We start from the raw sequence: 14884 nt of genomic DNA, 5'->3' as shown, positions 1-14884 counted from the left end.
CAGTTATACATATATATACATTCTTTTTTATATTCTTTTCCATTATGGTTGACTTCGGGGTATTGAATGTAGTTCCCTGAGCTCTACAGTAGGACCTTGTTCTTTATCCACATCGGCTTTTTCTGATTGTCAAGGTTTTATGAGCTCTCCGTAGAAAACTAAAAAAAAAAAAAAAGTTGCATTAATATGTTAATTCAGAAGTAACCATTTTCCACAATTTTATATACTTCATAGGATTTGGATCATGACATTCATACAAATTTATATTGTGCCTTTTCCAACTCTCTTGAGGCATTAAAAAGCCTTCAGAAGTATATTTTTAGATTCTTGCATAATATTCCATTATATAACCATGCCATAATTTATTTAACTATTTGCTACAAATTCTCTGCTCTGTACATTGCTCCATGCCTCTGTTTCCCCTGTCTCTTCTGCATATGTAAACAGCAAAAAAACCAAAAAACAAAAAACTTCCTTGTCCCCAGTATTTTATCTTTTCCTTCTATTATAGGCCCTAACTATTAACATATCCATGTACACCTTGCAGTCTTGCCCACAGACCTGAAAGTACTGATCTTTTCCCCCTGAAGTATCTCCTGCTTCACACTTGAGAAAGCACTAGAAATTTGGAATATCTCCGTTTTCAGAATCTATGATGAACAGCCAAGATGATCTTCTCTTGAGATTCTTTCGGTTGAAAAATAGCTAAATCTCCTTGGAATGAAACCCTACACCAAATCTAACTCTATAGGAATTACTCCTGTGATCAGATACTAAAATGTGCCTCATTTTATGAAACGAACTATGAGTGCAGGGGACTGTATTGATATTCCTCATTATTGTGCAGGTATCCATTGCTATAGAAGAAGTCGCTCGCTGCCATATAAGATTTACCTTCCGACACCGGTCATCTCAAGAATGTGAGTATTAGGAGGTTGACGACACGTTTCAATCAAAACAGTGTTTACTCTTGCTTGACAGTGCTTTTGTGGGTCTGTAGAATGAGATACTTGGCATCTTTATTTCAAGATTCAGTGAAGCTAAGGAAATCTTAAAATGAATTTTTCTGGGCTTCCAAGATCTGTGTTTATCATTGTGTATCAGAATTTCCCTGAAATGTGCTCTATGAATGCTAAGATTCTACAGCGCTAATAGATGCTGTCTGACAAAAAGAGTTTCCCAGTTGAATAGGGATAGAAAGTGCTTGTATATTATGTCTCCCTCTTAGACATTCACCGTGTATGTTGCCACATTGCTGAGAAATCCTGAAGCAAGAGAACTGTTCAATATGTTGTTTCCCAAATTATTTTGTTTTCATGAAAGAACTGTTTCAAGTTTTAGATCACAGTTTATAAGTTGACTTTCCTAAGGTGTGAACAGAGGAGAATATTGATTATTTTCAGATTGATCATAACATTTCTGGAAGTGTTGTTCTCATTCAGCACTGCATAAAAATGCAGTCCTTCCTTCCAAACTGAATTTTTTGAATGCCATCTACCTACCAGACTGCAGGCCAGGCCCTGGGTAGATGATAGCAAATAGGACACAGTCACTGCTCTGAAACGTCTCTGTGGTCTAGTTAGGAAGATGAGCAAGAAAACAGGTGATGAAGTTCAGATCATCGTGATACGTGTTACAGCAACAAACATCAAGGAGTAAGCACAGCGCCTAACCCTGCCTGGGGATTTATGCATAAGGTTTCCTACATCCTAGCTGAAACCTGAAGGTGAGCAGAAGTTAACCCAGTGAAGGGTGCTGGTGGAGAAATATGTTTGAAAAGCAAAGTGAGCTCGGTAGGGCTAACGTGGGAGCCATCATGATATTAGATTGAACCATCTGAAATTGCCATTTTTGTAGGTCAGTATCAGATCGTCAAGTATCAGCAAGTAGTCAATTATCAGCAGTTTTGTACAGTTCTCCATCATACTAAGCTAGCATTCATCAAGCTCTTAGTTTGTACCAGACACTCTGCGAAGCTCTATTTATACACCATCTTGTTTAGTATCTACAGTAATCAATAAGACCCATACACATTTTAATCCGCATTTATATGTAAAGAAACTGAGGCACAGAGATGTTAGGTATGTGCCCAAGGTCACAGGGCTAGTAAGTTCCTGGATTGACATGTCAGTGGTCTGATTCCAGGAAGGCTAGAGCCAGATCATGAAAGATGAAGGTTCTTTTGAACTCTGTTATGGAGGAGCCATTAAAGAATGCTGTATGGGTGGTGTTAGCGGTCGTGATTTCGTATATATTTATAACAGCTTTCGTCATGGTACCCCCAAATTGGCCGTCAACAGGAGAACAGATGAACAAATTGTAGTGTAATCCCGTGCTCAGCCGATCTGGGTAACACGAGTCACAGCAGACCTCAGAGGTGTGCCTGTGGTGAGAACAGGCCATGAGTCACTCCAGCCGTAGACATTTAAGCAGGGGACATGGTGAGCTCAGAGGTTAACACCTGAAGGCCAGGAGAGAGGCCCTTTGCTTCCTCAGGAGGCTGGACCCTCCTCCCCCAAATGCCACAGGACACACATATCCACTTCTCCTGGCACCAGGGCTACTATCTCGGAAAGAAGAGAGGAACAGAAATCTTAGATGGCATCACAAACCTTAGAAGATAATAAACAAAATACTTACAGAGTCTGTCTTAGAACAGCAGTAGTGAGATAGGTCATGGGAAGGTTTTGGAGCAGGGCAGTTGACTTGGTTAGATTTGATTTTGGAGATCCCCAAAGGGTGGAGAAGAGCTGGAGACAGAGATCTGTTATGAAGATCTTGTGGGAATACAGGGAAGAGGTTAGGGTGGCCTGGCCTCAGGTGGGAACAGCAGGGATGGAGAGAAAAGGCACAGCCTCCAGAGGCGCTCAGGACGCCGAGCTGGCATGGGGGTGGGTTCAGTGTCAACACCCACAGTTCCGATTTGGGTGACCAAGTCGGTACTGATGTCATTCATTCACAAATATAGGAAAAGGAGCATACTTGGGGGCACCAGATTTCAGTTAGGGAACTGTTTCCTTAAAGGAGTCTGTGACGTGGACAGTACGTATGGCTTATCGGGGCTCGCTCAACTGTGTTGATTATAGCACGATTGAACACCAAACCCCAGAGCAAAATGTGCCATCAGCTCTCATAGCCATCAGCCCCTGGTATCTTTCTGCCCTGCTCAGACATGTATTCCTGTCTTTTCAGCCAGAGATAAATCGGAGCGAGCCTTCGGGGTGGCCTTCGTGAAGCTGATGAACCCGGACGGCACCACTCTGCAGGATGGGAGGCACGATCTGGTGCTTTATAAGGTGGTGCTAAAGAAGGAGCCTCAGAAAGTGACTAAGGACATATTTACTCCCCCTGAAATTGGTTCTGAAAGCTCCTTTCAGACTTATGTGTATAAATATCAGAAACTTCTCTCGGGCTGTACATGTTTGCCCCTTCAAGTCTAGAACCCTGGAGGACTGTGGTCACACCAGCTGCATGGTCTCCCATCCCTTTAGTCTTTTAAGTGATGGTCCCTCCCTGTTGTGCAAATGGCGTCCGTGGAGGTGAACAGTCAAGGGCTGTTCTTCTGCTCTTTGCATCAGCCTATGTGGAGCGTTGATAGTTGCACTGTTGGGCTGGGTTAGAGTGTGGTGGATGTGGTAGGATGTGGTTTTCATATCAGCGCGAGCCAGGCACCATTTCTCCGTTCTGTGGCCTCCTTTCCTCTCCTATCAGTTGTGTCCTTATTCTTCCCTCTAACTGCTGCAGAGCTATCGCTTCCACTGAGATTTTAGAGCAGAAAGCAGATGTTGGGAAGATCTCATTTGTCCAACAGTATCCAGGAGGCTTTTCACACGGTTGGTAGCTTTTTTGAGATGAATCCACTTGATGTGTATTTCCCTTAGCAGCTCCTGAGCTCAAAAATAGTGTTGGAAGCCATGGCAAGCTATTTCTTCTCAAAGGACCCAGTGAAGTATCATTGCGACCATTTACATGTTCAAGAAAGTGAAATCCAACCTTATTTTTAATGTATTTACTTATAGCAGAGACTAGAATGTTGACTTCTAGTTCATAACTTATTCTGTTTTCATTCAATGTTGAAATTATTTCTGGACTCAAACTCTGGGACAGTATCCCAGTATCTCGGAGTTGGAAGGGATCTAATTTGATAAAATACACTGCACTCATGATAGATACTATTTTATTTGCACATAAGAGATTTTGTCCACCACTTGGTGTCCCTAACATGCTTCCTTTGCAGGGTGACAACAAGAAAATGGAAGATGCTAAATTCTACCTGACCCTGCCTGGAACCAAAGTGGAGATGGAAGAAAAGGAGCTCCAGGCATCCAAAACCCCAGCCAACTTTACGCCAAACAAGGATAGCACAAAAGATAGCTTTCAGATCGCCACCCTCATCTGCTCCACAAAGCTCACTCAGAACGGTAGGTGTGCTGACCTCGCTGACAGAATGAGTTTTCTCTTTGGTCCTCCTAGGCTTCTTTGTTAGACTCAGGGGACTGGACGCTGTGGGGCTGTGTCTTCTGAGGTGGGGTCCTGGGCTATCTGGATTCTTCTCTCTGCTCTTCACGTGATGTTTTCTGGGTAGGACTGATTAGAGAGCTAAAGCTCTTCCTGAGGCTTCTATGTCTATCTTTCCACTAGAATGAAAAGCATTTCGGTGGTTTTTAAATATGGTAAAATCTATAAATGTATTCATTAACAGAGGCTGTGAATTTCGCAAGTCTTACGTTTCCTTCCTTCAAGGCAGCAAAGAACTCTTAATACCGTGCTCTGTATGATGTATATAACAAGAAATGTTGGTAGTAAGGGTAGGATACTAACAGAGGAACGTCCGTCTCCTGTCCAAGCAGGTATGGCAAAGAGCAGGGAGCGTTTCCTGTTAGCATTCCATCTGTCCCCCACATAGATTCCTCTTTCTCGATTTTTTTCCCCAAGCAGTCAGATTTTCCATAACATCAGCTGAAGAGTTCAAATGCGGCTTCATTTTGTCCCCTCACGAAATCTGATAGCAATTTTCACTTCTCTTGTGTATATCATGACATTTGATAGCCAATAACAGCTTCTTATTCATTTAACCTATGTAATTTGTAAGGAGTCCTGCGGAATATAGGGATCCAGGAAATAGCTGCTTTGGGAACTTGCTTTAGAAATTCTTTGTCCCCTGTGCTATGTGGAGGATTAGTCCCTTTGACCTCTGAGAAGATTTGGGGGCTCTGCCTTAGGGAAGTGATAAGGTAGACAAAACAGCTGAGATATAAGGTACACTCAAGGATCACATAGCACGTGGTTGATCTTTAGAACAGGTCAGTATTGTTTATTTTGATGAATCTTGGTTGCGTAGAGAATGTGGATAGTATTTCAACTCGGACAACTGGTTAGACTCAACAGAGCGAGGTTCAGAGCTGTTACACATGGGAAAGTAAAAGCAGGCACCAAAAATTAAGCTAGAGAAAAGACAAAACTATGGAGACATGAAAAGATCCGTGGTTACAAAGGGCTCGGGGAGAGAGGGAGGGGTGAATAGGCAGAGCACGGGGGATTTTTAGGGCAGTAAAACTGTTTACTAAATGATACCCTGATGGGTGCATGGATGCACGTCATTATACATTTGTCAAAAGCCACAGCGTACTGCACAGGGCGAACCCTAACTTAAACGATGGACTTCAGTTAATAATCTTTATCAGTGTTGATTCATCATTTGTAACAAAGGTACCACAGTAATGCAGGATGTTAATAATAGGGGAAACCCTGGAGCCTTGAAGGGGTATATGGTAACTCTCTGTACTTTGGGCTTAATTTTTCTGTGAACCTAAAACTGCTCAAAAAAGTAATAAAGTCTATAAATTAGTAAACAAAACAAAACAAACAAACAAGACACAAAGTTAAGCCAGAAGGCATTCTGAGCTTTATGGAAGCCACGAGAAAACTGTATCAATGATATAACCCTTGTTAGGGAGAAAGTAAACATAAATAAACTGCTGATACGGGGTTAGGTAGTGTAATGTTTATGGGAGATGAATTACAAGGTGTATCAAAGATCTTTTTTTTTTTTTTTTTTTTTTTTTTGCGGTACGCGGGCCTCTCACCGTTGTGGCCTCTCCCGTTGCAGAGCACAGGCTCCGGACGGGCAGGCTCAGTGGCCATGGCCCACGGGCCCAGCCGCTCTGCGGCATGTGGGATCTTCCCGGACCGGGGCACGAACCCCTGTCCCCTGCCTCGGCAGGCGGACTCTCAACCACTGCGCCACCAGGGAAGCCCCAAAGATCTTAAATGTATTCAGACCCTTTGACCCAGTACTGTGACCCCTAGAAATTGAACCTAACTAGACAATGGGAGATGTGCACAAAGATTTATATATGAGGATGTTTCCCTATGATTCATAATAGGGGAACAGTGCAAAGAGTCCAAATGTCCAATAGTTGGGGTCAGGTTAAAGTATATAATGTTATTAAATGATAAAATATATGCAGCTGTGAAATGTATTTCAAAACAGTCAAAGACATGGGAAAATGTTAACACTATGTAGAGTATAATTCCGGTTTTGTTTAAATATATGAGGATAATTTGGAGCTTATTGCCTGGGGTCAGATCCCAGCTCTGCCACTTACTAGCTGGTTCATCTTGGGCAAGTCACTTGATCTCTCTGTGACTTGGTTTCGTCAGTTTTAAAATGGGAGTAATGATAGTATTTATTTTGAAGAACGAAGTAAATTAAAATAAGTAGAAGCAAAGCAGCAATGTGTAGCACATTGTAAATACTACATGAGTATTAACGTTTCATCATCATCATTATTATATGTACACAGAAAAAGGCTAAAAAGAATTAAAAGTTTGGATGATAGTTCTTATTTCCTTTATTCTTTCTGGTATTTTCCAAATTTTTAACTAGGAAATGTCAAAGTGTTTTTTTTTTTTTAGCTCTGATGGTAGATGAGAGAAAGCATTGATGTACTTTTGGGGCTCTAAAGGGATATTCGAAAGAGATAGTGTTTACCAAACATCTAGTAGTTTATCCTTCCTAGAGACTAGGTTTGAAGAAAACAAGTAATAAAAGTTTGTAAAATTAACTTATTAGAGATAATGTTTAGAGATAACCATATTGTTACATTGTTTATTATCTCCCAGGCAAAACTTTAGGAAGCTTATTGACAGGTAGCAGTACTCAACCTGATGTGCTGATACCAACATCACACATCTTCTAAATGTTCCAAACCTGTGCTGTCCCGCACCTTATGTAGCTTGCGAAATTTAAATTAATTAAAGTCAAGTGAAGGTATGACTGCAGTTCCTTGGTTGCATCCGCCCCATTTCGAGTGCTCAGTGGTTTTCTGTCTCTGGTGACTTTCCTACTGGACAGCACAGGTTGCAGCGTTCCCATCATCACAGAAACTTCCATCGAGTAGAACTGTCGTCTTCCATTTGTTGTCATCCCGTTCCTAGTGTTTAGATCTCAAAAACACTCAACATACTTTTAAAAAAAAGTCTCCAAGAATATCCTGTCCCAAAGAAGACTTAAAGAAGCAAACTCATCTAAACCAGAGCGGGGTGACCTACTGTCAACCTGGATGGGGGTAGGAGGAGGGGACAGATTTGGGGAAGATGAGGTGACATCGTGGGCATCAGAGAAAATGGGGCATTCCCAGTGACAGATAATAAGTGTGTTTGCTTTCTTCTAATTTGATGGGAGTGATAAAGAACCAATTCAATTTCTTCTGAGAAAGAAGAAGCTGAGGAACATGAATAAATCATCAACTCTATGAGGGCATTTGTTGATCAGGAGGAGGGTAGCTGTTCTCCTTTTACTCAGAGACCATGACCAAAGGCGTTTCTCCTTAGCCTTTGGAGGGCTATTCAGACTCCAAAGTTAAAAGCCACTGGACTTTGTTACAAACAGAGCCTGTAGGTACCTTCATTATTTTATGAATTATTTCAAAACTAGAACAGACTGATGTATATGGGATCATTTTGTTGCTGGGCCCATATGGAAGGTGAGGATAGAGGAGAGGGAGAGAGGAGTCGAGTCTCTGCAGGTGTGGACCTGTGCCAGGCCATTCACAGACATCTCATTTTACCCACCGACAGCCTAGCACGGGAAGACACCAATATTGTCGTTATTAACCTCAGTTTACTGATCAGAGCGCCGAGCTGAGGTGGTGAAATATTTTGCCGAAACTTATAAGTGGTGGACTTGGGTCCGAAAACAGATATTTGTAACTCCAAAACTTAGGGCTTTTCTTTGTCATTCTTTTCGTTTTTAAACGTTATGGTCCCTAACCCTTTCCGACAGGTAATCACTACCCTAAATTTGGGGATTATCATTCAGAGTAGTGTGAATTCTTATATACTTTTTTTTTTTTGGCCTCGAGGCATGTGGGATCTTAGTTCCCCAACCAAGGATCAAACCCATGCCCCCTGCAGTGGAAGCACAGAGTCCTAACCACTGGACCGCCAGGGAAGTCCCAATTCTTACATACTTCTGACAGTGATGTAAATTGGGACAACTTTGGATAACATTTAGATAGTATCTAATATGGTTAGAGGTGGTTATTCTTGATAATCCAGAAATGTAGTCTAGTTTTTTTTTTACTCCACTTTTTGTGTGTGTGTGTGTGTGTGTGGTACGTGGGCCTCTCACTGTTGTGGCCTCTCCCGTTGCGGAGCACAGGCTCCGGACGCGCAGGCTCAGCGGCCATGGCTCATGGGCCCAGCCGCTCCGCGGCATGTGGGATCCTCCTGGACCGGGGCATGAACCCATGTCCCCTGCATCGGCAGGCGGACTCTCGACCACTGCGCCACCAGGGAAGCCCTGTAGTCTAGTTTTATACCTCAGAAAATGCTGCTTATACCAGATAGGCATATGAGAATGTTTGCTGCAGAATTGTTTGTGACGGCTCAAAACCACAACCCAACTGGTTGTTTAGTGACAGTAGAATGCATAAATTCTGGTACATCCATAAGATGGGATAGATACTCTACAGCAATCAAATGAAATTAACCAGAAACACGGTGAGTCTAGGGCTGTTTCTGTAACACCGTGTCACCACTTTTCTTGCCCTAAGACCTTATGACTCACCAGATGCCAAATCTATTCCTAATATTAGCAGTGATGGGGCATGCAAATATCTCTAGGGAGTAAACCTCTAGACTGATTAGTGGGTTCCTTGCAGGGTCTTAAAGCTGCTGCGTGACTCTTCAGCATGATGAAGTATCCAAATCCTTTTCCTTAGGCAGCCACGCATGAAGTGAGGTAACAGATGGAACGGTCCGGTTGACTAGCACCGTGGCAAAAATAGGAGATGGGAAGATGGCAGTGGACAGTGCCTAGTGGATAGGCCTAGCACAGTGCCTATTATGAAGTACGTACTTAAGGAATGAAGAAAGTGAAGAATTGTCTTGAGTACACTACCAGCTTCCTTGGGACTCCTGGTTCTGTTTCCATCCATCTATTCAATCTTTGATCCAGCACGTATTGAATACCTACTAGGTGGCTAGTGCTATGATGCGGTATAAGAAGGAATGCAATAAGGTTCCTTCCCTGAACTGTCTCAATGTATGGGCAGAGCCAAAGAGATACCAAGTGTGTTGTTAATTGTTTGCCCTAATGTATATGTATGCGGACAAGGAGTGCAGATAGCAGAGAACTATTGGGTGTGTCTTCCCAGAGGGAATAATGTTTGAGATGGCTCTTGAAGTAGAAGTCGCAGCTGACTGAATACATAGTATTGGAAGTATTTCTGGGCATTTCCGACAAAGGGAAGACATATGCAAAGACAGGGAGCGCTTTCAGAGCATGCCATAGCTTGGGGAGTATTGAGTTGATCTGTCTGACTGCGATGGGCTGGCAGGAGGGTCATAGGAGGGGCCTTACTGCCTTCTGTGACTGGTACTGGGACTGTATTCAGTTGACAGTGGGAACTCTCTAGGCTTTGGAGGCTTCCCAGGGACTAAACAGTTTGCAAGCCAGTAAAACAAACACAGTGAAGCAAATTGACTGTTCTAATGGACAGAATACATTTTCAGCTGCTTGTAAATATATACTTCTACAAATCCATTCATTAAAAAGTACATATTGCTACTTTTACTAGCTAATGCTCTGTAAATAGTAAAATGATGCACTAAACAAAATGGTAAAGTAGCAACAGTCCAGCTGCCTGCTTTGTTTCCCTGTTATTTCACTTTTAGTGTCTAGACATTCATTAAAGCTGAAAGGGACTTAAGGATCCCAAATTCTGCATTTTTAGATCCCAAAACACCTCAAGACTTTTGTCCCAGACTTACCCTAAGGACCATTCATCTGTTCTGCCTTCTTTTCAAGATAGGAAACCATCTGATCTGCTCATCTGTTTATTTCTTTGAAGAACTCTGGGGAGGCAGTATGACAGAGTAGCAAGGACATGGTTTTTGGGAATCAGATAAATCTCATTAAATTCCATCCATACCACTCCCTGGCCGTTGTGTGACCTAAGACAAAGAATTTAATTTCACAAAACCTCAGTTTCCTCATCTCAAAAGTGGAACAAATAAAATCTTCTCTATGGTTACCAAAGGGGGATGGTCAGGGGGAGAGATAAATTAGGAGGTTGGGATTAACATATACACACTACTATATATAAAACAGATAACCAACAAAGACCTACTGTATAGCACAGGGAACTCTACTCAATACTCTGTAATAATCTATATGGGAAATAGAGTCTGAAAAAGAATACATATTTATATATGTATAACTAAGTCACTTGGCTGTACACCTGAAACTAATACAACATTGTAGATCAACTATACTCCAATATAAAAAAAAATCTTTTAAGGTAAAAAATAAAATCTGCTCTACAGCGTGGGTATGATATTTAAATGAATCAATGCACATATATGAGTTTTTATTTTCCCCTCTGCATCCACTGAGACACACATAGTGACAAGGGACAAATTAAGCAATGCAGCAAATTAAAGGTAGGAAGGTTATTTAAATGTTTCATCAGTAAGGCTGTGATGTCTTATATGAGAGACGTGAGTTCTATTTGGGCATCATTTTATGTTCTTGTACATTTGTGGTTGGTGTTTTTTTTTTTTTTTTTTTTTTTTTTGCGGTACGCGGGCTTCTCACTGTTGTGGCCTCTCCCGTTGCGGAGCACAGGCTCCGGACGTGCAGGCTCAGCAGCTATGGCTCACAAGCCCAGCCGCTCCACGGCATGTGGGATCTTCCCGGACTGGGACACGAACCCGTGTCCCCTGCATCGGCAGGCGGACTCCCAACCACTGCACCACCAGGGAAGCCCTTGTGGTTGGTTTTTTTCCTCTGAAGAAGGAAAGAAGACCCCAGGGTTTTCTCTGATTTAGGTAGGAGGCAGTAAATTAAAAGACTGCATAAGGTATTAGCCACCGTTAGGAGCAATGATCTTTTCTAGAGAGCTCTGTCACTGTGTCCTGAAATGGTATGCGTTGCTCTGCTAATCCGTGTCTAACGTTTATGGTTTGTGGTTATTCTTCCTAGTTGACCTGTTAGGCTTGTTAAATTGGCGTTCGAACCCTCAGAACATTAAACACAACTTAAAGAAGTTAATGGAGGTGGATGGAGGAGAAATTGTTAAGGTATGTTTATATATTCACAGTTAGGACTACAGCCACTGCATCCTTAGTTCAATATTTTAAATTAAACCGATGAGTGTAATCATAAAACTTGTCTAAATTGGGAAGCAAGTGTGCCAATTTTTAGGAAAATGCTATTTTTAAACCTATTCTGTTGAAACCTAATTAGCCCCGAATTTCTTCAGTCTGGAGCCAAATAACCTCTCTCTTTTTCTTATCTTCAGTTTTTGCAAGATACGCTAGACGCACTTTTTAACATTATGATGGAAATGTCAGACGATGAAACATATGACTTCCTTGTGTTTGATGCACTGGTAAGCAGTTACGCATATTATCTAGTGTTTGTTCTCACAACTGTGTGGTTTTTGATAGTTCAGTATTATAAGTAATGGTGATGCATAGGCTCCTGCATATGTATTTGTATACATTTCTCTGATGATTTCTCGAGGCTACATTCCCACAAGTAACATTAGATACAATTGACTTACAGTCAAGACATTTATGGCTTTGTTTCCTGTTAGATCTTCCCTTTTGATAAGCTTTCTCTTTCTCATTAGGGAAAACAAGCTGTTTTATTACCTTTGAAATCAGGAATCCCTTTAACTCGCTTTAAAATTGTCTGGTCCTAAACCAGGAGATACCGTTAACAAAGACGACTGTGGTTTGTTGTGTATGCGCGTCCTTGTGCGTTCTTGCAAGGGAGACTGAATTTGCAAGTCAGCAATGAGTCTTGGTCTCATTTTGTACCATACGCAACCCAGCAGACAATTCAAATTGTCACACAAAGTACTAAAACGTGCAACCCATGCCCAGACCGGAAATCCAAAGAAGGAGAGGGGATACCGGCCTCTGGGAAGGTCAGAGATGGCAGTGGAGTGGCGGAAGCTGACACATCCAAACTGAGCACCGTTTTCTGATTGTTGGGGTTCAAGTTCAGGGCAGAGTTTTCCCTGAATGTTGCAGCAAAGAAGGAGGAAGGTAAATTGTAGCTTCAGCTCATTCATCAGCTTGGAGAGACTGGTAGATTCAAGAAGAGTTTAGGATGTTGACACTTAACGGATGTCAGACAAAGAGAAAAATGCCCCCAGCTGCCATCACACCTGGCCAGGTTTATGGGCAAGAGAGTCTATGGTAATGACTCCATGGGAGAAGGTCTGGAGATAGATTCCTGTGGACACAGCAGCTGGCAACGGGCATGTGTGGAAGGTGCCCCTTCTTTTGCTCTGTCACAAGTAGGTGCAAAGCGGTTATTCGTATCAGTAGATTCTGTGTCTGGTAGTGGTAAGAGTTAACATGAGCAGAAAATTGAGACTCGAAGGTCTGGTGACTTCAGTTATGAGGGGCACCCACACTGCGCTGAGGAGACAGATGTCCTGCAGTATTTCATTAGCTGCACCCTTGGCTTAGTGTTTACTATTCCCGTGGGAAGCCCTCCCCCACACCCTTCCCCCTCTCATCCCATTTTCTTCCCTGACTTGGTTACCTGGGCGCTGCCCTCTCTCTGAGGCAGTCAGCTCTCCGAGGCTAGGGGTGCTGGCTTACACTGGTTTCCTCACAGCATTTAGCACAGTGCCTGACACTTAATGGTCTCTCTCTGTTTGTGCCAAATAAAAAGAAACCCCAAGACTTGACCTCAGCTCTGGAATAGTCACATGGGAATGCTACCGTAATGATCAAGAAGGAAAAGCAAGTCCCAGACGTTCAGCTCCAGCTTGTTGACGGAATGCCGGGGCTTGTGCTATGCTACTATTTATGTTTTCCACCTTTGGCAGGTGTTTATTATTTCACTGATAGGCGACATCAAGTTCCAGCATTTCAATCCCGTCCTGGAGACCTACATTTACAAGCACTTCAGTGCCACTCTGGCCTATGTGTAAGTACCAGGCCCGGGCAGGGCTTGTGGCTGGATTGTCGGGTTTGTGCTCTTGGGACCGGGTTGTTGAGAAACCAGAGGGACGTGAGCTGAGTATCCCTGCCTCGAAGCGCAGAACCTTGTTCTAAGCTTCCCTGGGGAAAGTGGGAACCATCTAACTGTTCTAACCATGGCAAAGGGATTACATTCAAGGCCCTGCTTTCTGGGAAGTTACGGAAGAGATAAGGCTGTACTTCTTTAAGAAACCAGAGCATGTATAGGTGAGGCGTTGAAGCTGTTAGGAGCACAGTCCAGGACAGAGGACCCCATCCAGGATCTTCGGAGGCGGGTGTCAGTGGGATCGGCATGAGCCCCGCTGGGATCAAACAGAGGATGAAGCAGGACGACATGTGATAGAACTGAGGGTCGTTCCCTCAGCTGTACACCGCAAGTGCTTTGTAGAATTTATTACTTAGAGGTTATGAGAAGATTTAATTTTTTTTCTTTTACGTAAGAGGGAGTGGTCTCCAGCTTTCCCAAAGTGCAGCCTTCTTTCTGTCTTTGGTTTATGAGCCCCTGACTAATGTTCACTCTGAGCTCTGCCCTGCAGTGCTCAGCTCATCTCGCCGTTGGATGTGGCCTGTCACCCCGCGCCTTGCATCCCGGTTATTGTGCAGGGCAGCGTGACAGTGACTGGAACAGAGTTGAGATGGCAAAGATCTTTCTGACGGTGGCTTATGCCAGGTCGTGCCAAGTGCTGCTGACCTGCTCTGTCATTCAGATCATTGATCCCTCATGGCTTTTTCTGAACTAGACAAGAAAGTTCTCGGTTTTATTTGCCTAAAGGTCCAGAAATGTAATAAAACATAAGTGACCTAGAAGAGGTGTCATGTAGCGTAATCCCCAAGTAACACAGTGGATGTAATGCCCGCTGGATTGGGGGAAGCAGCAGATACACCAGTGATAGGGCTCTTTCCACCCTATAGCCTCACTTTCTAAGTAGGCGGCAGCTACAAGAGATGAAATCCTATCATTGGGTCTTTATTACACAGAGCCAAATGCAACACCCCAGGTGGTGTGTTTCTGGTAATCTGGGTTTATTTTCAAGAATGGATCAATTCCACACGATTCCTGTGAATTTTTCTTAATATTAGGAAAACTCAGAGATTCCCAGAAGGAAAGTTCAAAATATCAGTGCCTTCAAAAATGTGAGATAGCCCAAGATTACGACAACGCCTAGTCCAAAGACTCTGGAACGACACAAAGAGCAACGTAAAAATCCCAGAGCAGTTTCATGGGATCAGATGCTCAGAACCATGGGTTGCTCTTCTTTCCACACTCGGTAGAGTTTCCATCTGGCTTCAGTTTATGGATCCCAAACAGCTGGGGCAGACTGGAGGGAATTAGACTGCTTTTAAGGTGACTGACTACCTTTGCCAGACAGTC

General features: G+C 43.0%; 1 protein-coding gene across 1 annotated transcript in view; it reads left to right on the top strand.

Moving 5' to 3' along the window:
• The window catches only part of DOCK5 (dedicator of cytokinesis 5), a 154398-nt gene that overhangs the window by 70130 nt on the left and 69384 nt on the right, over positions 1–14884 (top strand). The window contains exons 16-21 of the mRNA XM_065879847.1: positions 848–920; positions 3193–3296; positions 4238–4421; positions 11492–11589; positions 11811–11900; positions 13359–13459. Of these exons, the coding sequence (XP_065735919.1) occupies positions 848–920; positions 3193–3296; positions 4238–4421; positions 11492–11589; positions 11811–11900; positions 13359–13459 (650 nt within the window). The remainder of the gene's footprint in view (positions 1–847; positions 921–3192; positions 3297–4237; positions 4422–11491; positions 11590–11810; positions 11901–13358; positions 13460–14884) is intronic.

Source organism: Phocoena phocoena, chromosome 6 (assembly GCF_963924675.1).
Source record: "Phocoena phocoena chromosome 6, mPhoPho1.1, whole genome shotgun sequence".
Taxonomy (NCBI): domain Eukaryota; kingdom Metazoa; phylum Chordata; class Mammalia; order Artiodactyla; family Phocoenidae; genus Phocoena; species Phocoena phocoena.
The sequence above is the reverse complement of the archived record's forward strand: the minus strand, read 5'-3'. Positions and strand labels throughout refer to the sequence as shown.